Source organism: Penaeus vannamei, chromosome 20 (assembly GCF_042767895.1).
Source record: "Penaeus vannamei isolate JL-2024 chromosome 20, ASM4276789v1, whole genome shotgun sequence".
In the NCBI taxonomy this organism is placed as follows: Eukaryota; Metazoa; Arthropoda; class Malacostraca; order Decapoda; family Penaeidae; genus Penaeus; species Penaeus vannamei.
Window position 1 is genome coordinate 35,482,109 of NC_091568.1, and position 25,000 is coordinate 35,507,108.

Sequence of the window (25,000 nt, forward strand, 5' to 3'; positions counted from 1 at the left end):
GGTAGGTGGGCGTCTGGTGTTTTTTTATTACCTCTGCCTCTGTCTGTCTGCCCATCTCTCTCTGATATATATATATATATATATATATATATATATATATATATATATATATATATATATGTGTGTGTGTGTGTGTGTGTGTGTGTGTGTGTGTGTGTGTGTGTGTGTGTGTGTGTGTGTGTGTATGTGTGTGTGTGTGTGTGTATGAATATATGTACATAAACACATATATACGTATGTATGTATATATGTGTGGGTGTGCGTGGATATGTGTGTGTGCGTGTATGCATGTGTATGTGTGGAGAGAGAGAGAGAGAGAGAGAGAGAGAGAGAGAGAGAGAGAGAGAGAGAGAGAGAGAGAGAAAGGGGATGGGTGGGTAAAACACATCAATCCTGGTTTTATGTTTTACAGTAGGTATACATTTCTTTTCCCTTTTTTATCTCAACAGGTTGTGCGGCCAACTTCAAGAAAAAATGCGGGAAATACCACGGTTACTGCGCCACGTCCTGCAGAAAGGGAGAACGCATCATAGAAAAGGGATGTGCAGGGAATACTTGTGTATGTTGTGCGCCACCTTGCACGTTGCAGCTCAAATGCCAGTCGTACGGAGGGAAATGCCTGCAAAGTTGCAAGGCGAACGAGAGGAAGATCATACTGGGGTGCAAGAGCCAAAACAAGAAATGCAAATGTTGCGCCCCTGCTTGCACCATCACCAACTCGTGCTTGGCGGCTGGCGGATACTGCGTCTCCAAAGTGTCAAAGTGCAAAGGATATGTAAATGCGGAAGGGTGTATCGGCGACAGATGCATGTGCTGCTTGCCAGGTAAGTCAGTGCTCTGGGCACAAAGTACAGGTTTTCTAGTCACTGTGTTGGATAATTATTGTTTTGTAGAAAGGAAAATAAGTGTGCGTTTGTGTGTGTGTGCAAGTGCATGTGTGGACATTGTCTGTGCGAGGCTTTTCTTCAAATGGCTTATACAATGCCTTTTTCATTCCAAGATAAAGGCTCGGCACAACTGATTGAAGGCGCCAACCAGTCCAACATTATCAGCGACCACGACCTCGCGCCGTTGTACCGTGCACTTGTGGCCTCCAAAAAAGTCGTTGCTTCTGCCAGGAGAACCCTGAAGGAGCTCGAGAAAACCTTGAGTGCGGCCAAGGAGGAACCGAAGAGTTCTCCCAAAGTGGCCTCCGCGGTCGAGAAGCTAACATCCCTCGAGGAGGCCGTGAATAGAAGGAACTGGCTCCTCGTCACCAAGACTTCGCTCGAGGTGGCCGACGCCCTTCCCGACGTGGCAGCAGTCACTCACATGCTGAGACAGAGCTGCGTCCTCGTCACTGGGTCCGAGCTGCCGTACGCCGTGTCCCAAGCTCGGCTCAAAGCCCTCAGCATTTCCATCAACGTTGAGAATCAGCTGCAAGTTATTAGCGAAAAGATTGACGGTTCTTTCATCAAGAGCAGTAGCGAAGAAACAAAAACTAACAAGATTACATTAACAACCCTGCCGTACACACCCTCCTCAAAGACCAATAGTTCCACGAAAACTAGTCATATTCCAACTACCCTAATCTCTAATAATAACACGAAAGAAAACGCCTCTACGAGCATTCAGAGCAATGCAACCACTACGACCACAAGCACTACATCTACCATGGCTGCCTCAAATACCAGCACCGCAGTGACCTCTGTGACCCCAACAAACGGCTCATCGCCCGTTTTGTCAACTTCCGGAGAAGCTAGTTCGTCACTGAATAGCTTTCCGGAAACCCAGAGCGTGATGCCCAACACTACTACTACAGGAGTAAAGGCACCTACCACAGAAGATGCTTTGAACACCTTATCAACTCCAGAATTACAGAAACCTAACAGCTCATCAGAAACCAATTCCCACGTTACACAAACGGTAGTTAATCCGAACGATTCATCAGGACCAAGTTCCACGACCATACAAACAACAATGACGATGGTGTCGAATTCTTCAGCCACGCACCCATTGGATGGGAATCATAACGTATCAAGCACATTCACCACTGCAGCCAACACAGGAAATACTACTGCTGCTACCACTAGTATGCAAAATAGCGTATCCCTACAAGCAACCACAACAATGCGACCTGTAAGCTCAAATGAGGTAAATGCAAGTTTAACCCAGCAAACACTCCAGACCAATCAATCAGTCACACAACCAACAGTCGAGACTAGCGATTCATCAAACGAGACTACTTCTGCAGTCTCAACGACCAGGCCTTCGCAGGTCAGCCGCCCATCTGACATACCAGAGAACCTGACACAAGTCCTCGCCACCGTCATCGCTGACGTTGCTAAAGAAGTACTTAACGACGCTGTGTCAGAGGCGGGCGACAGACTGATGCAATTCCTTCATGACACGGCAGACAAGTTCCTGGAGATGGTCAAAGACGGGGGAATAATCTGCAAGAGTGTATGGAACGAGACGAAGGAAGAGGGTGGGGAAGACGGCGTAACACCTGTCATGAACAACGTAACCAGTACGGCAATTCTCACTTCCAGTGGTAATGCCAATGACAGCCTAAACGCCACAGCTTCTACTCCAACTGATTCAGCACTGAACTCCTCCCTGAATTTCAACAGAACAACAGGACAATCAAATAGGACCACTGAGGAACTTACCTCCGAGAACACAACGAAGAACCCTTTTTTGAACATGACCACGAATAAGCACCCCGTCCTAGTTACCACAGGGACTCCTCCCCGTCTGAACGTAACTACGACTGCAAGGACCCCCGTACTGAACAATAGCACAACCACAGTGTTAAATGATACGAGAACGGAGTCTACTTTGAAGAGCAATGTCACAGTGAAACCTCCCTCTGAGAATAAAACTACAGCTGTGGATCTCACAGTGAACAATACGACATTAATGACTCCGTTACTGAACAATACAACAATGGTGGCGCCTTTGCTGAACGATACCACATTGGTAAGTCCTCTGCTGAACAATACCACAAAAAATGAGACGATATTGATGACTTTGCCGATCAGTACCACAGCGGCGACTACTTTGCTGATGAATCCTACCTTCGTGACTCCTGTACTAAATAATACCAAAGTGTCAAGTGCTTGGCCGAGTAATACAGCAGTGACTCCTTCGCTGAACGAAACCACAATGTCGAACAATATGACATTGACTCCTTTGCTGAACAACACAGTTTTGAACAATACGACAGTGACTCCTTTGCTGAACAACACAGTTGTGAACTATTCGACAGTGACTCCTTTGCTGAACAATACAGTTGTGAACTATTCGACAGTGACTCCTTTGCTGAACAATACAGTTTTGAACAATACGACAGTGGCTCCTTTGCTGAACAACACAGTTTTGAACAATACGACAGTGACTCCTTTGCTGAACAACACAGTTGTGAACTATTCGACAGTGACTCCTTTGCTGAACAATACGACAGTGACTCCTTTGCTGAACAATACAGTTGTGAACTATTCGACAGTGACTCCTTTGCTGAACAATACAGTTTTGAACAATACGACAGTGGCTCCTTTGCTGAACAACACAGTTGTGAACTATTCGACAGTGACTCCTTTGCTGAACAATACGACAGTGACTCCTTTGCTGAACAATACGACAGTGACTCCTTTGCTGAACAATACAGTTTTGAACAATACGACAGAGAATCCTTTGCTGAACAACACAGTTGTGAACTATTCAACAGTGACTCCTTTGCTGAACAATACAGTTTTGAACAATACGACAGTGACTCCTTTGCTGAACAACACAGTTGTGAACTATTCGACAGTGACTCCTTTGCTGAACAATACAGTTTTGAACAATACGACAGTGACTCCTTTGCTGAACAATACAGTTTTGAACAATACGACAGTGACTCCTTTGCTGAACAACACAGTTTTGAACAATACGACAGTGACTCCTTTGCTGAACAACACAGTTGTGAACTATTCGACAGTGACTCCTTTGCTGAACAATACGACAGTGACTCCTTTGCTGAACAATACAGTTGTGAACTATTCGACAGTGACTCCTTTGCTGAACAATACAGTTTTGAACAATACGACAGTGGCTCCTTTGCTGAACAACACAGTTTTGAACAATACGACAGTGACTCCTTTGCTGAACAATACGACAGTGACTCCTTTGCTGAACAATACAGTTTTGAACAATACGACAGTGACTCCTTTGCTGAACAACACAGTTGTGAACTATTCAACAGTGACTCCTTTGCTGAACAATACAGTTTTGAACAATACGACAGTGACTCCTTTGCTGAACAACACAGTTGTGAACTATTCGACAGTGACTCCTTTGCTGAACAATACAGTTTTGAACAATACGACAGTGACTCCTTTGTTGAACAATACAGTTTTGAACAATACGACAGTGACTCCTTTGCTGAACAACACAGTTGTGAACTATTCGACAGTGACTCCTTTGCTGAACAATACAGTTTTGAACAATACGACAGTGACTCCTTTGCTGAACAATACAGTTTTGAACAATACGACAGTGACTCCTTTGCTGAACAACACAGTTTTGAACAATACGACAGTGACTCCTTTGCTGAACAACACAGTTGTGAACTATTCGACAGTGACTCCTTTGCTGAACAATACGACATTGACTCCTTTGCTGAACAATACAGTTGTGAACTATTCGACAGTGACTCCTTTGCTGAACAATACAGTTTTGAACAATACGACAGTGGCTCCTTTGCTGAACAACACAGTTTTGAACAATACGACAGTGACTCCTTTGCTGAACAACACAGTTGTGAACTATTCGACAGTGACTCCTTTGCTGAACAATACGACAGTGACTTCTTTGCTGAACAATACAGTTGTGAACTATTCGACAGTGACTCCTTTGCTGAACAATACAGTTTTGAACAATACGACAGTGGCTCCTTTGCTGAACAACACAGTTGTGAACTATTCGACAGTGACTCCTTTGCTGAACAATACGACAGTGACTCCTTTGCTGAACAATACAGTTTTGAACAATACGACAGAGAATCCTTTGCTGAACAACACAGTTGTGAACTATTCAACAGTGACTCCTTTGCTGAACAATACAGTTGTGAACAATACGACAGTGACTCCTTTGCTGAACAACACAGTTGTGAACTATTCGACAGTGACTCCTTTGCTGAACAATACAGTTTTGAACAATACGACAGTGACTCCTTTGCTGAACAATACAGTTTTGAACAATACGACAGTGACTCCTTTGCTGAACAACACAGTTGTGAACTATTCGACAGTGACTCCTTTGCTGAACAATACAGTTGTGAACAATACGACAGTGACTCCTTTGCTGAACAACACAGTTGTAAACAATACGACAGTGGCTCCTTTGCTGAACAACACAGTTGTGAACAATACGACAGTGACTCCTTTGCTGAACAATACAGTTTTGAACAATACGACAGTGACTCCTTTGCTGAACAATACAGTTTTGAACAATACGACAGTGGCTCCTTTGCTGAACAACACAGTTTTGAACAATACGACAGTGGCTCCTTTGCTGAACAATACAGTTTTGAACAATACGACAGTGACTCCTTTGCTGAACAACACAGTTGTGAACAATACGACAGTGACTCCTTTGCTGAACAACACAGTTGTGAACTATTCGACAGTGACTCCTTTGCTGAACAATACAGTTTTGAACAATACGACAGAGACTCCTTTGCTGAACAATACCGTTGTGAACTATTCGACAGTGACTCCTTTGCTGAACGATACAGTTGTGAACAATACGACAGTGACTCCTTTGCTGAACAATACAGTTGTGAACTATTCGACAGTGACTCCTTTGCTGAACAATACCGTTGTGAACAATTCGACAGTGACTCATTTGCTGAACAATACAGTTTTGAACAATTCAACAGTGACTCCTTTGCTGAACAATACAGTTGTGAACTATTCGACAGTGACTCCTTTGCTGAACAACACAGTTGTGAACAATACGACAGTGACTCCTTTGCTGAACAACACAGTTGTGAACAATACGACAGTGACTCCTTTGCTGAACAACACAGTTGTGAACAATACGACAGTGACTCCTTTGCTGAACAACACAGTTGTGAACTATTCGACAGTGACTCCTTTGCTGAACAACACAGTTGTGAACAATAAGACAGTGACTCCTTTGCTGAACAACACAGTTGTGAACAATACGACAGTGACTCCTTTGCTGAACAACACAGTTGTGAACTATTCGACAGTATCTCCTTTGCTGAACAACACAGTTGTGAACTATTCGACAGTGACTCCTTTGCTGAACAACACGACAGTGACTCCTTTGCTGAACAACACAGTTTTGATCAATGCGACAGTGACTTCTTTGCTGAACAACACGACAGTGACTCCTTTGCTGAACAACACAGTTGTGAACTATTCGACAGTGACTCCTTTGCTGAACAATACAGTTTTGAACAATACGACAGTGACTCCTTTGCTGAACAACACAGTTGTGAACTATTCGACAGTGACTCCTTTGCTGAACAATACAGTTTTGAATAATACGACAGTGACTCCTTTGCTGAACAATACAGTTTTGAACAATGTAACAGTGACTCCTTTGCTGAACAACATAGCTTTGAGCAATACGGCAGTGACTCCTTTGCTGAATAATACAGTATTGAACAATACAATGACTCCTTTGCTGAACAATACGACAGTGACTCCTTTGCTGAACAATACGACAGTGACTTCTTTTTTGAACACCATCACAAACATGAACAATTTAACGACTCCACTAGTGAACAATACCACAGCGGTGACTTTTGTACCAACGATGATACCGTCCTTGACAAACAGTACCGCAACGGGGAATAATTTGACTCTTTCAATGAACAATACTACATCAGGAATAACTCTTCCTCTGAACAATGCCACAGTCATTCCTCTGCTGAACAGCACCACAGCGGTAACTACTTGGCTGAACAATACCACAGAGATAGACAATGTCACGACTGTAATAGGTCATACCACAGACGTGAACGCTACTCCAACTATGATTCCTTTTCTGAATGGTACAATGTTGGTACCGAATAACAGCACAGGACAGAATAGTTCAGCACCGTTGAATCCCTTGGACAGTGCCACGGACGAGAACAGTACCACAGGGGCAATTCCTGATCAGACCACCCATACGATGATGACTCCTATGACGATGATGACTCCTGTGTTGAATAAAACTGAGGGACAGAACAATGCTACAGTGAAGAGTGCACACAATACCGATGACGTGACTTCTCTGGCGAACACTACCACAGCGAAGCCTTCCTTTCAGAATGGAACAGCCACGAATCATCCCCCATTCCTGAACACCACGGCAGAAAGTCCTCCGTCCATGAACGTGTCAAAGAACCCTCTTTTGGTAAGTACCGTAGGTGGATTACTCACTCTAAGTCTCTCAGAGAACACTACCACAGCAATGAACAATACCACGAGGGTGACTCCTTTGCTGAACAGTACAGCAGAAATGAGCACTGCCACAATTGTGACTCCCTTGCTGAATAATACAGCAGAAGTGAACAATATGACAGTGCAGGCTCCGTTGAATACTACCGAGGATGTACAAAGTGCAACTCCCATTGCTATCCAAAAAACAGCTACAGAAAATACAGCAATGTCAGGGACTTTGCATTTAGAGAAAGATACTGTTACCATAACTCCCATTTCAGATGAAGTTCAGGACTCTACATTTTCTGCTCTAACGAATAATAAAACTTCTCCAAACAGGATGGTTGATGCTGCCACTACTCGGTCCGAGGATTTGCCAAGAACTAGAGAACTGGATAGAAATACAATCATTTCTGAAACAGTTACTGAAGCATTTGGCGAAGAAACTGAAATCTTACTTCAGGACAATTTTACTGAAGCCACGACTTTAGATCAAGAAGACTTTACTGAAGCCACGACTTTAGATCAAGAAGACTTTACTGAAGCCACGACTTTAGATCAAGAAGACTTTACTGAAGTCACGATTCAAGAATTGGAAAATACTTTAATCCATGGGGCGCTCACTTCCAAAGAAATTACTGAAGGAATTACTGAAGCATCAAGAGAGGAAGTTACTGAGGTACTTGTTTCAGCCACTTCAGTTAAAGAAAGACTTCCTAAATCCACTTCCGGTACAGAAGCACTTCCTACATCCACTTCAGATATAGAAGCACTTCCCGAATCCACTTCGGATATAGAGACACTTCCCAAATCCACTTCAGATATAGAAAGTATTCCTACATCCACTTCAGATATAGAAAGTATTCCCAAATCCACTTCAGATATAGAAAGTATTCCCAAATCCACTTCAGATATAGAAAGTATTCCTACATCCACTTCAGATACAGAAACACTTCCCAAATCCACTTCAGATATAGAAAGTATTCCTACATCCACTTCAGATACAGAAACACTTCCCGAATCCACTTCAGATATAGAAAAGGGTCCTACATCCACTTCAGATATAAAAAAAACTTCTTAAATCCACTTCCGATACAGAAAAAACGTTGAGTTAACAGATTCATTATCCTCAAAAGTAGAGTTTTCAGAAACCACAAGTCTTGGCTTTGAGAACATTATTGAAACCACAAATCTACAAAGACAAACAAACGCAGCAACAACTTTTAGTCCAGATAAAGTTACTCATGATGTAAAGAAGGTTTCATTAATTCCATGTCAGTGAATTTTTATTAATGTTTTCTGGATCAAATGACGTGGCTTTATGTGGAAAGGTATGGATGAGAAGGAATATCTTCACAATACAAGAGATGTATTTTACCGGTTTCGAGTATATCTTCGTCAGAAAACGTTAATAAAAATACATTTAATGATCAATAAAAGTTACTAATCACACAAATTCAGACCTTAAAGATATCACTCCTTCTTGCTTCAACTTCAGATCACGAGAAAGATAATGAATCGAAAACTTATGATCTGGAAAATGTTACTGAAGCCATAACTAAAAAACTTTTCTCTTGAAATGATCATCAAGGTTTCAACTTCTTTTCAAAACTACTGAAGAAAAGGCTTTTGATTTAGAAGTTCCTGAAATCCCAGCTTCAGGTCTCGAAAAAGTACTCTAAAAATTGTCACTAATATTAATGATTTAGGAAAGGATACTGAAGCTATAACTTCTGAAATGTCAAAAGTTACGGAAGCCTCTAATACAGAAAATATTTCTGATACCGAGGCTGGTTAATCGCAATAGACCTATAAATATCAAATCAAATTTACATAACAGATAAGAGATAATGGATTAAATTTTAGAATATGGAAAATGTTTCTGAAACCTCCACTTCAGCAAAGGTATTGACGCTTAAACTTCTCACTTAAAAAAAGTCAAAAGAGCTGGAAATTTCTGCCACTTTCTTGTCTCAGAATCGTAATCAAAATAATAATCAAGTTGATCCATAAATTGATATTTATTACCATGGGAATATTCATGGAAAAAAGGAAAAAGAAATTTTAGCAAAATCTTGTTGATAGACCATGAAATTAGTAAACATCTTGAGGAGTAATTCTCTTCATGATAATTCATTTCATTTATAATATCAAAATTAATTTAAGATCGATAAGAGAATGATGTTCAGTATATCACATATCATGAAAGAAATGGTATTTATTTATTTGGATATTCTGACTGTGTATATCTTTTCTTGTAAATATGTGTGGATATAATAAATGCATAAAATTCATATAAGAAAATTAAATATATCCTGTGCTTGACTAAACCTAAAAAAATAATACATCTTCATGCAATGAATTTAAGCATTCACAAAATATGAATAATAAAGAAGTAATTAATTGGACAATTAATTAAAATAAATCACATGTATAAGAATGTTAAGAATGATATCATCTTCTTTTACACAACACAATGTTATATACAACGATGAAAATGAAACACTGATAACCGAATAACAAGTCAATGACTATTCTCCAGGTGTACATCTATCAAAGACGATCACCTGACTTTGTTCAAGGTAAACAATGGGAGATAAAACTGGATATATAACGAGGAGGGATAAGGATAAACTTTATATTACTGGTGGCATTCCTTTATTCATGAATATCACATATGTTTTGTGCCGCTACAACAGTGTGGTGATCTCTCCCTCACACGGCCAGCCGGGGGAGAGGGAGAAAGGGAGACAGGAACAGAGGGAGAGAGAAAGGGAGACAGGAACAGAGGGAGAGAGAGAGAGAGAGAGAGACAGGAACAGAGGGAGGGAGAGAAAGAGAGAGACAGGTAGAGAGGGGGAGAGAGAGAGAGAGAGAGACAGAGAGAGAGAGAGAGAGAGAGAGAGAGAGAGAGAGAGAGAGAGAGAGAGAGAGAGAGAGAGAGAGAGAGAGAGAGAGAGGAAGCGAGGGAGATAGGAAAGAGAGAGAACAAAGGAAAATGTTGAAACAAACAACAATAATTATAATAAAGAAAGAAATTATAAGATACAACTCATGGTCACAATACATTTTCTCTTTACGAAAAAGAAAAAAAAAAGATATTGAAAAGTCATAAAAATATTACCTCCAGCTGGCCACGCTAAAGGGATATACATATACAAATATATATATAACAGAGAGGCTTCGCAGTAACACTGAGAAACCCCTTACAGAAATTCAGTAATTGTTGTCTGTACAGTGTATAGACAATACATAGAATACATTGGAAGTTATAAGCCTACCTAGCTGTATGAAGCCTTGCATAAACCACAGGCATTCTCGTATAAACTGTAACTAAGCTTCTCGTCTTTTGTAACTAGAGAAAAACCTCGAGGATAAAACGGCAAATATTCCAGCACTATACCCACCAATTACTATTCAGAACTACTCAATATATTCTCTATTTGCGACCTTACTCGTATCCGTAGACACATACATACCCTTACACACACACACACACGTACACATCAATAACCACTCATACATAAATAAAGTAAAATAATATCTATCGAGCTTTCGAATCACCAACATTTTTACATTCCTCTTAGCTCAGACATAATTATTTTTCATCAGTAAGCAAAGTCCTTCACCTGATATAGAAGAATTACAAGCATCTTTAAGAAGCTAAGAAAGTTGAATTATAACTTCATTATCGATCTCTCTCTAACAGCAATAAATAAATAAGTTAGACGAACCAATCATAAGTTATGAGGTTAAAGCGGTAAGGCCACTTCACATATATATATATGTATACATACATACATACATACATACATACATACATATATATATATATATATATATATATATATATATATATATATATATATATATATATATATAAACAGATTCTACGTTACCTTTTAAGGCATTTTCTTTTTGAGAATAAATATATATTTTCTTCTATTTTAGAAACTATTCTACACTGGAAGTAAAGTGACTTTGCTTACGGATGACCATCAGAAATACTGTTGAAAAAATACAATAAGTAAGGAAGAAAGCGTATAAAACAACACAGCAATACAGTAGTTTGTTAGCCCCTAACTATGTATAGGCGACAGAAGCCCAGCAAAAGGTCAATATACTTTCATGTAGTTTCATTGACCTTAGTTTTGACTTGGTTCCTCTAGGGTCAAAGGCCAATCTTGTAACTTTTTTTTTTTTATTTGAGGTCAGCCGAAAGTACGTTAATTTTAGAAGAATTGAAAAAAAAAAGTCTTTCTAGTTTTAGAAATAAAAAAAAATCTAGAAAATTAACTTTGATTCTTTTTCTTTTTTGTCTTAGAGGAACCAAGGCGTTTTATTTACCCGACAAAGCCTCTATACGGCCAGGTTTTTATTTTATTTCCAGCTTCTATAACAGCGTCGAAGAGTGATTCCGGTGAACAGAATTTAAATTTTGATTTTGGTCTTTAAAGTATTTCTATTCTTTTTATATTAAGTTTCCAAAAAAAGTCCGTTTTCTTTGCATCTTGTTTTTGGATTCCAAGGGGGATCTCGTGAATTTTATTTTATCTCTCTTTCTGTCACCGGAAGTCTTCTAGAACAAAAAAAATATTGAGAAGCGAGAAAAAAAAAAGACGAAACATTACAATTCAATAAGGAAAGAAATGATAAAAAAAAATGTAATAAAAAAAAGCACAGAAATTCGACTCTCGATCGCAGTCCTTCAAGACCACAGGAGGAGAAAACTAATAAATCTTAAGCTCTACTTAAGGTACACTTCATCAGCTGACGGAAAACCCTTTCGTCAGACATCACAAGACCCTCCTGCTATTTTCAAATCTCGTTTCCTTCCCTTTCTATCTTTCCTTGCTTTCTCTCTTTCTTTCAAATCATAAAAAAAAGGTTCGTGTTCATAACAGTTCAAACGAATGGGATCGACACAGAATTACCACTATACATCTATTTACACCAGCGAGTCAGCAGCTACAACCAAAGATACAGGACGAGGCAGACGAAGAAATACGTCGCCGAGAAAAGCGGATTCCGTGATGAGAAATCCCGGGTTTTTTTATACAGACTATTAAGTACCATTGCACCTGTGATTCGAGTGATTGTGCGGGGGTTGTGGCTGTTGTGGATTTTGTTTGTGGAGAGATATTTACAAATTTTGCGGGTTTAGGAGGAGGGAAATGTTGTTTCATGGTGTGAGGTAACATTCCATACATACATATATTTATATATATGTATGTGTGTATGTACATGCATATGTATACATATACATGTACATGTATATACATACATACATACATACGTACACACACACATACACATGCATATGTATATATATATATATATATATATATATATATATATATATATATATATATATATATATATATATATACTTATTGGATGTATCTGTTAAGGATTAAGTGCATATTGGCCATGTAACGTAGAAGTTTTCAGGTAATCAGCAGAGGACAAATGACCGTTCAGAACGCAAGAGGAAAGCAGACTTGGAGGTGCGTCTCGGGACCGGAGGCGCCTGGCCCGCGCGCGCTGCAGGAGGCCGCGCGCTCAGCCCCAGGTGATGCAGGCGGGGCTGCCGGCCACGGGGTCCAGCCGGAAGGTCTGGCCCGCGGCGCACGGGCCCTGCAGGAAGTGCTGGTAGCAGCGGGCGTCGCGGCTCCAGTAGTGGGTGCTCATGCCGGCGTGGCAGTCGCAGGCCATGCGGCCCGTGGCGGCGTCCTCCGTCACCAGCTGGCCCTCGGGGCACGGGCCGCGGGTCAGGCGCTCGTAGCACGTCTGGGACTCCTCGTGCAGCACGTGCGAGGTGAAGCAGTTGCACTCGGTCTGGCCGGACGTCTGGTTGAAGCTGAAGTACATGCCGGCGGGGCAGGGGCCCACGGAGTGCTGCTCGTAGCACTGGCCGTCCTCGGGCCAGTAGTAGGGCGTCCACTCGCGGCGGCAGTGGCAGCCGGACACGCCGGTGTTGAGGTCCAGGTAGAAGAGCTGGCCCTCGGGGCAGGGGCCGCGCGAGTACTGGCGGTAGCAGCGCTGGTCGGGCGTCCAGAAGAACCAGTTGTCGAAGCGCGCGCACTGCGTCTTGCGCTCGCACACGGCCACGCCGGGCTCCGAGAACACCAGCCAGTTGCCGAGCGGGCACGGGCCGCGCGAGTACGGCTGGAAGCAGTGGCCGTCGGCCGTGGTTACGTTGCCGGGCAGGCACGTGCACTCAGTCTTGAGCGTGTCCAGGTTGCGCACGTAGCAGTTGATGCCGCCGTCCTGGCACTTGGCCTGGTCGCAGAGGCCGGCCGTGTTCAGCTCGTAGCACACGCCGTCGTCCTCGAGCATGAAGCCGTCGCGGCACTCGCACACGGGCTCCAGCGTGCGGTAGTCGAACTTGAGCAGGTGGCCCTTGGGGCAGGGGCCCTGCTCGTACAGCGGGTAGCAGCGGCCGTCGGCGCGGAAGTAGTGCATGACCATCTCGGAAGAGCAGGAGCAGAAGCCCTCGCCGCCCGCCGTGCGCCCCATGAACAGCTCGCCCACCTGGCACGGGCCCTGCGTGTACTCCTGGTAGCAGGCGCCGTCCTTGTAGCGCGCCCAGAAGCCGGGGCACCTGCAAGAGGGACGTGGCGTTAGTCGGGCGCGGAGGCAGGACCCAGTGACCCTCGAGGGGACGGGCGTTATTTTAGGTATTACTGTTATTACTGTTATTTTTATCCTATTTGAAATTGCTATAAAAATGATTTTTCAAGAGTAAAATTCAAGACAGTGATCAAGTTACTGAAATTATGATAGTTGAGATTATTATAAAGTTAACTTCATAGACATATACTATACATTTCATTGCTACAAACATATTGAATTATACATATACAACCAAAAAGAACAAAGATACATAAATGACATGAATGGGATAACATTTCCCTTCTGACCGCTCTTATGCCTTACGAATATCTAAATGACTTTCTCATCCTTTTGTCTTCTCTCGTTTGGCCTTTCCTTTTCTCCTCCTCCATATACCTATATATGTATCCCTTCTCTCCTCTTCCTATCCCCCTCTCCTCCTTCCCCACTTTTCCTCCCCTTTCCTCTCCCTTTTCCCATTCCCTCCCCTCTTTCTTTCCGTATCTTCCTTTACTCTACTTTCCTCTCTCTCTCTCTCTCCGCTCCCCTTCCCTCTCCCTCCCCTCATCCCCTCCCCTGTTCCCCTTCCCCTCCCTCTCCCCTCCCCTCTTCCCCTCCCCCTCCCCTCTTCCCTCCCTCCCCATCCCTCTCCCCTCCCCTCTTCCCTTCCCCCTCCCCTCTACCCTCATCCCCACCTTCCCCCTCCCCTCTTAACCTCCCTCTCCCCTCCCCTCTTCCCCTTCCTCCCCCTCCCCTTTTCCCCTTCCTCCCCCTCCCTCTCCCCTTCTGAACTGACCTATACTCCCTCCTTCGCTTTCCTCTTCTTCCCCTTCACCTTCACCACTTGATTTGCATCCCCTGTCTCCCTGCACATTCTCTTCCTCTTCCTATCTCCTCTATTTATCAAATTTTATTGATTTGTTTACTGATTTTCCTCCTGATTCTTTTTCATTTTTTTCCATTTCGCCTTCTCTCTCTTTGTATCTGTCTCCATTTCTTCCTTTTTGTCTTTGTCTCCCTTATTCTCTTTGTTTCTGTCTCCCTTTTTCCTGTCTTTATTTTCTGTCTGCTTCTCTCTCTCTGTCTTTGTTTTTGTCACTATGTCTGTCTGTCTTTTTTTTTTCTCTCTCTCTCTTTCTCCTTCCCTCTCACTCTTTCCTTCTCCTTCCCGCTCTCCCTCTCTTACTCTCTTCCCTTCTCTTTACTTCTCTACTTCTCTTTTCCTCTCTTGTTCTCCCTCCCTCTCCCTCCCTCTCCCCTTCTCTACCTCGCTATTTTTCCTCTCCTCTCTCATTCTCCTTCCCTCACTCCTTCTCTTTACCTCTCTATTTCTCTGTTCCTCTCTCTCTCTCTCTCTCTCTCTCTCTCTCTCTCTCTCTCTCTCTCTGTCTCTCTCTCTCTCTCTCTCTCTCTCTCTCTCTCTCTCTTGGGGGGAGAGCATCTTTATCTTCAAGTCCCTCTCTCTACTTCCTTCACCTTCTCTTTGTCCTTATTTTCATCCTCTTTACCGCTATCTTTATGAGCTTCATTCACTGACCAATGACCTATCGTATGACCTCTGACCTGTTGTCACTCTTTCCACGGATACATTCTCTTTCGCTTCAATTGTCGTCTCTTCTCTTCCGCTCTTTCTCTCTATGTCCTCAGGTTTCTTTCTTTTATACTATTTTACCTTTCTCTCGTTTTCTTTAAATGTTTTGTTTACCTAATTTCCCTTTATTACTTCCTGTTGGTCTGTCTCCTTTCCTCTTTCTTGTCTCTCGTTTGCCTCCTCCTCACATTCTTCTCCTTTCTTATCTTTTCTTTTCATCTTTCCTTTCTTTGCTATGTCTTATGGACTTTAAAATTGTTCTTATTTTCTTCTTCCATTTGCTTCTTTACTTGTTTTCCTACTCTCTCTTTGACTTTTTTCTGATTCTTATTGTTCCTTTTCCCTTCTTCATTATCCCTTTCCTTTCTCACCTACTTCTCTTCCTTTGTTTGTTTCTCATTTATCATTTCTCTCTTCATCTCCCTCCAACCTACCAAAAGAGGAAAAAAAAACTATCCCTTAATATCTCCGTATTCTTCCTTCTATCTTTCCCTTTCTCTTCCTCCTTTCCTTTCCTCACTGACCTCTTGTGACCCCTTATGGCATTGCAAAAACAACCTGACCTACTCTCAGCTTGACCTCGTTTCTACTCTCTCTATCCTTCCTTCTTTCCCTTCGTTCCCTGTCCCCATTTCCCTTCTCTTTATTAATTCCATCTTCTACTACTTCTGATTTTTTTTTTTTAGTTTGTAGTTAACATCTATTTCTACCCTTCTTTCATAATCTTCCTTGCTTTCCTTTTTCCTCCTTTTTTTCTCTTCTATCTTCAGTGACCTCCCTTGACCTCAAATGGCATCGTATAAGGTTACTCCACGAACATTTTCCTTCTTGCTCATCTCCCTTTTTCGTCCTATCTGCACTTCCCTTTAACCATTCCCCTTTCTTTCCCTTCCCTTTCTCTCATCCCTCATCTTCACTTCCTTTTTACTAGCTCCCCCCTATGTCGCATTTCCTATTTTGGCTTCCTTTCCTCGAGTCCGCCACTCGGGCCTATATCCCACTTCCTATCTTCCTTTTCTTTCCTCCTATCCCCCATCCCGCCCTATCTCCCACTTCTTATCTTCCTTTCCTTTCCTCCTGTCCTCCTTCCCCCTATCTCCCACTTCCTATCTTCCCTTCCTTTCCTCCAGTCCCCATCCCGCCCTATCTCCCCCTTCCTTTCCTCCTGTCCCCCTTCCCCCTTTCTCCCACTTCCTATCTCCCCTTCTTTTCCTCCAGTCCCCCTTCCCCCTATCTCCCCCTTCCTATCTCCCCTTCCTTTCCTCCAGTCCCCCTTCCCCCTATCTCCCCCTTCCTATCTCCCCTTCCTTTCCTCCAGTCCCCCTTCCCCCTATCTCCCCCTTCCTATCTCCCCTTCCTTTCCTCCAGTCCCCCTTCCTATCTCCCCTTCCTTTCCTCCAGTCCCCCTTCCCCCTATCTCCCCCTTCCTATCTCCCCTTCCTTTCCTCCAGTCCCCCTTCCCCTATCTCCCCCTTCCTATCTCCCCTTCCTTTCCTCCAGTCCCCCTTCCCCCTAGCTCCCCCTTCCTATCTCCCCTTCCTTTCCTCCAGTCCCCCTTCCTATCTCCCCTTCCTTTCCTCCAGTCCCCCTTCCCCCTATCTCCCCTTCCTTTCCTCCAGTCCCCCTTCCCCTTTTCTCCCATTTCCTATCTCCCCTTCCTTTCCTCCAGTCCCCCTTCTTCCCCCCCTCCCTTCCCCCAGTGACCTCCCCTGACCTCCCACGACCTTTTCAAAACAACAAGCCAACCGACCTGCACTCAGCGTGGCCCGTCTCGTTAGCCGCCAGCTGTTGACCCCGACCACATGGCCCCCGCGTGAACTCCGGGTAGCAGAGACCCGTGTGGGGCCAGTACACGTGGTAGTGGGCGCACACACAGTCCTGCTTGCCGTCCACTATCACCGCTTGGAAGCCATCTGGACAGGGCTTCAGAGGGCGCTCCCTGGCTGGCACCGCGAGGGAAACCTGGACCAGAGCCGTCAGCGCCATCGCCAGAAGGAGCATGTTGGGTCTCGATGGGGGTTGCATTCTGTGGGCGAGAGATGGCGTTAGTTGCGGGATTCTTCGTGTATGGAGGGTCTGTTTCTGGAATAGGGATTAGAGGAAGAAGAATGTGAATATGAATAAGAAGAATAGGGGGTATGGAGCAAGTGATGAGACCAAGAGAAAGAGAGAGAGAGAGAGATAAAGTTCATGATTGCATGGAAGAATGTATAACCACATAGATAAATAAAATATGATGTATAACCACATAAATCAATCAAGTATAATGTATAACCACATTAATAAATCAAGTATACTTAAATATTTATATATATATATATATATATATATATATATATATATATATATATATATATATAAATATATATATATATATATATATATATATATATATATATATATATATATATATATATATATATATATATGTATATATATTGTACACGCATACCGCAACCTCATACCAGGAAAAAGAAGAAAAAGAAGAAGAAAAACAAAAACAGAAAAAAAATCATTCTTAGACCATATAAAAGAAACCCCCCCCTCCCCCCCCCCTCAAAAAAAAAAACATAATTAGAAACCTTATTCAACCCGCAAATGATACTGAAAGCTCTCACAATAAAAATACTCTCCGAGATCAAAGCAATTACAGTATTTTCAGATCAACCCGTCTGTCTGTCGGTTGAAATTGCAAGTGAGAATAGAAAGCTCAACTTGAAAAACTGCTTTGCAATGCTTTTTTTCCCCTTCCTCTTTGAAAGGATGATGCAGTAATTTTCTTTTTTCTTTTTTTTCTAATAACCGGAGAAAGTGAAAGTGGTACAAAGCATAAGAAAAAAAAAAAGAATGAAAAATATCTGCTAGTACTCAACACGTTTGCTTCTTCTCCTCTTCCTTGTCTATTTATTTTCATTATCATCATCTTATTATCATTGTCATTATTATCACTGTTGTTGTTGTTGTCATTATCATTACTATCATCATTATTAACATCATTATTATTATTGTTATCCTTATTAATTATTATCATAATTATTATTATTATTGTTACATCACCATTATCATTATCATTGTTATCACAGTTACTCTTTTGTTTTGTGAAAATATTGATTCTCTTTCATATCTCTTCTACGTTTGTCACAGTGGATACGATTTGTCAACATTATCATCATCTTCATCATCATCATTACTATCATTGTTATACTATTTCTATAATTATTGTCGTTATTGTCATTATCATTTCTTTATTTTTTATCATTATTATTTCTTTATTTTTGTTTTATCATTATTATCATCATTAATAGTTTCATTATTATCATAATTAACATTATCGTTATTATTGCCGCTGCTAGTATTATCATCATTATCAGTATTATCATTACTGTCATTACTATTATCACTATTATTACTGTTACTATTATTGTTATTAACATTATCATAATTGATATTATTATTATTATCATCATTATCATTTTTTTAATTAATATTATTATTATTATTATCATTATTATTATTATCGTTGTCATCATTATAACTTTTATTGTAATTATTATTAGTATGGTTTTCATCTGTAGTAATATTAACAACATTATCATTATCATCATTGTACTTATTATATCATCATTAACATTATTATCATTATTAGTATTAGTAATAACATTATCATTATTGTACTTATCATTATCATCATTATCATCATCATCATCATCATCATCATCACCTTTATCATTATTCTAGCTGTCAGATATGTTTTCATAAATGACCAATTTTACATTTTGAAATCATACGCATATATAAAATACGCACACAAGTTACCGCATACACATTAATAGATTCGTGGATAAATAAACCTGATAATTTTTAAGGAGAAGTGCATATAAACAATTAAAATGCAAACAAAGAATGAACAGGTCTATACGGAACATATATATCATATATCTCGAAATTGATACTCTTCTCAAAGGTGTACCCATAATCAGATCACACACACACACACACACACTCTCTCTCTCTCTCTCTCTCTCTCTCTCTCTCTCTCACACACACACACACACACACACACACACACACACACACACTCTCTCTCTCTCTCTCTCTCTCTCTCTCACACACACACACACACACACACACTCGCTCTCTCTCTCTCTCTCTCACACACACACACACACACACACACACACTCGCTCTCTCTCTCTCTCACACACACACACACACACACACTCGCTCTCTCTCTCTCATACACACACTCGCTCTCTCTCTCTCTCTCTCTCACACACACACACAACAACAACAACGATAACAACACACGCACACAAAAACGCACACGTCCGCATAGTCCGATAAAACGTCCATAAATTTGGCAGTCAAAGTGCCCGCTTCCACTATCAATTTCCCCGAAAGGTCAGTAACCTCCTTCCATTCTCTTGTACCTTTCATTCTGAGGAAGATAAAGTGTACGTTTCGTCCTAATACCTTTCCCTTTGATTGATTGATTGATTGGTTGGTTGGTTGATTTTTGATTATTGCAATTTTGTTAACCTATTTGTTTTCTTTTTTTTCTTGGTTGGTTGGTTGATTTTTGATTATTGCAATTTTGTAAACTTCTATGATTTGTTTTCTTTTTTTTTTCTATTTAGGGCCTGTTAGGTAAAATATATCTATTTTTAGGTTTCATTTTTTTGCGATGTAACTAAGAGAAATGTCTTGCATATGATTTAGTTATCTTTTTTAGTACAGCTTTTAGGGGAATTTATAAACAGTTTTTCTTTTTCGCTGAAACGAAGTAAAGGTAGGTTTACTGTCACACACTTTTTTCGTTCTTTTCACGAGCTATACACACACGGATCTATTTAATCTCACCTTCGATGTAGATTGATCTATATCTTTAATTGTCTTCGTTACCTCTTTTCAGAAACGTAAGATGCAACAAAATTCCTTCAAAGTTTCATTAGCACACCCTTCAAATCTTTAAATTTTCATATCCTTCAACAGTCATTCAAAGTAACCTCAAGCACTCCTTCAAAGAATCCTTCTACGCTTCCACAAAGAATCCTTTAAAAAGATCTGCACAAACACTCCTTCAAAAGATCCACTAAAGTTTCCTTAACTACTCGTTCAAGATTTCTTCAAAGAATCCTTCAATATTTCCTTAAAGAATCCGTCAAAGTTTCTTCAAGCACTCTTTCAATGAGGCTTTTAAAGATTCCTTAGAGAATCCTTCAAATGTTTCCTCAAACACTTTAAAAAGGCCTTATAAATTCCTTTAAAAATCCTTCAAATGTTTCCTCAAACACTTTAAAAAGGCCCATAGAAATTCCTTTAAAAATCCTTCAAAGGTTTCCTCAAACACTTTAAAAAGGCCCATAGAAATTCCTTTAAAAATCCTTCAAAGGTTTCCTCAAACACTCCTTCAACGAGGTCTGTAAAATTTCCTTAAAGAATCCTCCAGAGGTTCCACAAAGACTCGAGGAGACGCAGCAAGTGACCTTTCCTAAGGAAGCGAACGAGGAAGTGAGGGCCAGCGAGGAGACATCCGAAGCCGCGCGGGAGAGGAAGCGACCTTTGATAAGCACAACACGCTCCACGTCGTCGCAGTCATGAAGCTGAAGGCAGAAAAAAAGGAGAAAGAAAAGAGAAAGAGAGAAGGAGGGAGGAAAAAATCAAGTGGAAGGCGTTCACCTCTCCGTCTTGCGTGACCACCTCCTTAACCTCTCATTTGCTTAATTTCTCTTTTTTTTTCTTTCTCTCTCTTTAGCTTATTCCTTTTTTAATAGCAAAGTTATTAGCCGTTCCTCTCTTTAAATCTTGCGTTCGTGCGTGCGTTGGGAGATGAAGTGTCTGGAGTTATCAGGAGTCACTAGTATTCAGATTGTGTGTCTTGTAAGTTCATTTCCTCGTCTTGATTCTTCTTGATTCTTTTTGATTTCTTCTTGATTCCCATGATCGCGATGTCTCTCAGGAATCACAAGTCGGATCAAGGACCGGAATGGTGTAGTGCAAGGCAGTTCGTGCGATGATCTGCCCATGAGAAACTTCACGGTCACCTTCTGTTAATTATGGCTTCTGCTTTCTCCAAGCACCTCTTTTCCAGTCTCATTTCCTAGTGTCACGCCGGCCTCAAGTCATCAACGCGAACTGTCACTAAGAAAATTCACTTCGATTTTTATTCACTCTCGTAATTAGAATCGAGAAAAAACACAACAGTAAGTCCCTCTCGTACAATGCACTGTTGAAGGTACCTGGAACACCTGTGCGTGTGTGTGTATCTGCGCGAGTATTCTTGAGTCGGACGCCACCGCTACCGTCCCCGTCGGCACCTGCACTGCTAATAAAATCCATGCCTGGCCGAATATCATCCACACCTAATCTGATCCCCCCTTTCCCCTCCCTCTCTTGCTTCCTCTTCCCCTCCCCTTCCCCTTCCATCTCCTCCCCTCCCCCCTAATTCCTCCTACCCTCCCTTTCACCCCTTCCCCCACCCACACCCCTTCCCTCTAGCACCAGTCAGGGATGGGCCGAGGTGCTTCTAGGAAAGTTCCTCAGGCTTTGCGCTGGGGAACTCCCTGCCCCAGTCAGGAGGGGGGAAGGGGGTGGGGGGTGCCAAGGGGGCAAAGACCGCTTTTCCCTTTGAACTCATGCGCGGGCAGACACACAGCACGCATACACAGACACACACATACATGCACATCCAAGAACGCACACATATTCAGTCTTCCTATTCCATTCATGTTTGCCATTCATCCAGTGTTCTAAATAGTACCGGGTTTCCCAACACCATTTCCTATTATTACACATTTGCATACGTACTTTTATTTCTTCTAAACATGCTCTACAAAAAGAAATGGAGGAAGAGAGAAAGAAAAAGAGAACAGAGAGAGAGAGAGAGAGAAAGAAAGATAAAGAGAGAGAGAGAGAGAGAAAGAGAGAGACTGATAGATCGATAGACAGAGAGAAAGAGGGGGGTAGATAGATAGATAGAAAGACGAGGAGAAACGGGTGTGACTGGCACAGGAGAAACAGAGCGAAGACAAGTTTATAACCCTATCGAGGGCAACTTCAACCCGACGGCACTTTGGAAACTTTAGACGAGATCGCGGGCGTTGGCATACCACTGGGCGAGCATCCGACGGTGTTTGGTAAGTTGTGAATGATAATTAAGAAAAAGATGTTTGAGAGACACACAAGGATATGAGTCAGGCTCTTAATATTCTTCTCTCTTCTTTATATCTCTTTTTTTCTTTATCCTGTTCTCCGCCTCTTCTTTTTTCTCTTCTTTCCTTCCCTCTTCCTATTCGTTTCTTCTTCCTTCCCCCACTCCTCTTCCCCGTTTCTTTTCCTCCCTTCCTCCATCTTACTCCTTTCCTCCTTCCGTTCCACCTTCCCTTCTTCCCCCTCCTCTTCCACCTTCCTTTCTTCCGCCTCCTCTTCCACCTTTCCTTCTTCCTTTTTAATTCCTCCTCCTCTTCCACCCTTCCTTCTTCCTGCCTCCTCCTCTTCCACCCTCCCTTCTTCCTTCCTCCTCCTCTTCCACCTACCCTTCTTCCCTCTTCCTTCCTCCTCTTCCTCCTTCCTCCTTAATAGCTCTCCATCTACCTTATTCGCTCGGTTGGTTCCTGTATCGACCTCGGCATGCATGGCATCTACTCGCTGTTACTGTGTCACTCAGAAGCCTCGACTTTCTATAACCCGGATTTATGAGTAAGATTTTTTCCGGGTGTTCTACTGGAGCAACGGACTAACGGGTTTTTTGTTTGGTCGTTTGTTTGTTTGTCTTTTGGCTGTTTGGTTGAATGCTATTGGTTGTTTGTATTACTGTGTCCTACCGTTCCTCAGTTTTCTCGGTTATTTAAAAAAGGAGGATTATGACTAAAGACAATAGTGGTAATGGTAGTAATAGTAATAATGATGATGATGATGATAGTAATGATGATAATAAGTTATGATAAAGCAACAAGAAAATAAAAATAAAGATACAGAAATGATAAATAACATAAACAACATAAAGAGAATGATGTTGATATTAACAAATATAATGATGGTGACGATAACAGTGGTAATGGTAGTAACAGTGATAATAATGATGGTGATGATAGTAATGACAATATTAATAAGTTACGATAAAACAACAAGAATACAAAAACAAAATAAAGAACTAAGAAATAACAACATAAAAAGAATGACATTAATAAATACGATGATGGCGATAAAAAACGTTAGCAATAACAATGACAACAAAAATACAGATAATAATAACAATTATGATAATGGTAATACCGATAAAAAAAATCATTACGTGACGATTACCTAGTTCTATTATCGACATAGCAATTATCATTATGATTAATACTGCCATCATGCTCATTACATCGCCATTTGAATGTTGTTGGTGTTATTGTTATTATCATAATGATTATGACAATGATAATTATCTTATGTATTACTATTATTATTATCATCAAAGGCATTATCATTATTATTATTGTTATCATTACCATCCTTATTATCATTACTATTTATGATTACCTAATCATTAGTCATTATCATTATTGTGATTATTATTATCATTTTATATTATTATTATCCTCATCATTAGCATTATCATGATTAAACTCGTTATCATTATTTTTTATAATTATTATTGTTATCATTATTATATAATTATCATTTCTATATCATTATTATTATCATAAATATCATTATTATTATTATCATTATCATCATGAACATCATCATCATTTTTGTTATAGTCATTATTATCCTCCTCCTCATCATCATCACCATCACCTTTATCATTAGTATGAGTATCATTATCATCAGCATCACCATCATCATCATCCTCATTATTATGATCATTATGATCATTATCATCCTGCTCTGTATCATCCTCGTGCTTATTTCTTCATCATCATCACCATTATCACCATCACAAACATCATCATTAGTATGATTATCATTATCATCATCTTCTTCATCACGCTCTTTATCATCCCCGTTCCTATTCCCTGCCTTCCACCGCCTGTCCCGCCCTCTGCTCCGGCCAACGAGCCAACTTGCATAGTGAAAGTTGTGACGTCAGAGAGAGCGAGGACCTCCCCCCCCCGCCCCCAGCCCTACCCCCGTCCCCAACCCTTATCTCCTCCTCTCTATCCTTCCTCCGCTTCCTCCTTCTTCTTTTTTACTTCTTTCCTATTCCTCTATCTCTTTCTCTTCTTCTCTTCTTCCTTCTCCTCCTACTCCGTGTTTTTTTGTTTTGTTTTGTTTCTTCTTCTCCTTAGTATTATCAGTATTACTATTATTATTATTATTATTATTACCTTTATCATTATTATTAGTAGTATTACTTTATTATAATCATTAATATTATTACTATTAT

The 25,000-nt window shown here is 41.1% G+C and overlaps 3 protein-coding genes across 7 annotated transcripts in view; 2 read left to right on the forward strand and 1 right to left on the reverse strand.

Moving 5' to 3' along the window:
• The window catches only part of LOC138865206 (uncharacterized), an 11,225-nt gene extending 1,495 nt beyond the window's left edge, over positions 1-9,730 (forward strand). The window contains exons 2-9 of the mRNA XM_070134601.1: position 1; positions 450-824; positions 1,001-3,803; positions 3,902-4,095; positions 4,184-4,361; positions 4,520-5,463; positions 5,567-7,395; positions 7,761-9,730. The exon at position 1 is cut by the window's left edge and continues 884 nt beyond it. Coding sequence (XP_069990702.1) covers position 1; positions 450-824; positions 1,001-3,803; positions 3,902-4,095; positions 4,184-4,361; positions 4,520-5,463; positions 5,567-7,395; positions 7,761-7,769 — 6,333 coding nt within the window. The 3' untranslated portion in view covers positions 7,770-9,730. The remainder of the gene's footprint in view (positions 2-449; positions 825-1,000; positions 3,804-3,901; positions 4,096-4,183; positions 4,362-4,519; positions 5,464-5,566; positions 7,396-7,760) is intronic.
• On the forward strand, positions 7,769-8,703 carry LOC138865207 (mucin-22-like). The gene is made up of 3 exons (XM_070134602.1): positions 7,769-7,784; positions 7,844-8,464; positions 8,558-8,703. The coding sequence occupies exons 1-3, from the start codon at positions 7,769-7,771 to the stop codon at positions 8,701-8,703; spliced, it is 783 nt and encodes a 260-aa protein (XP_069990703.1).
• A 2,063-nt stretch (positions 9,731-11,793) lies between the features above and the next one.
• The window catches only part of LOC113820758 (multiple epidermal growth factor-like domains protein 6), a 171,531-nt gene continuing 158,324 nt past the window's right edge, over positions 11,794-25,000 (reverse strand). For 3 of the 5 annotated variants that reach the window (XM_070135443.1, XM_070135447.1, XM_070135446.1), the window contains 2 exons: positions 17,378-17,653; positions 11,794-14,025 (listed from right to left, as the gene is read on the reverse strand). In XM_070135443.1, coding sequence (XP_069991544.1) covers positions 12,984-14,025; positions 17,378-17,652 — 1,317 coding nt within the window. In that variant the 5' untranslated portion in view covers position 17,653 and the 3' untranslated portion in view covers positions 11,794-12,983. Of the gene's footprint in view, positions 14,026-17,377; positions 17,654-20,487; positions 20,827-21,866; positions 22,006-25,000 lie in introns of those variants that run through there. The other 2 variants (XM_027373112.2, XM_070135448.1) reach the window with 2 other exon arrangements.

Bases quoted from the DNA above. Each gene is read 5' to 3' on its own strand.
- LOC138865207 (XM_070134602.1), top strand. The intron at 8,465-8,557 runs GTCCTACATCCA...TATCCTCAAAAG, and splicing joins CACTTCAGATATAGAAAAGG to TAGAGTTTTCAGAAACCACA.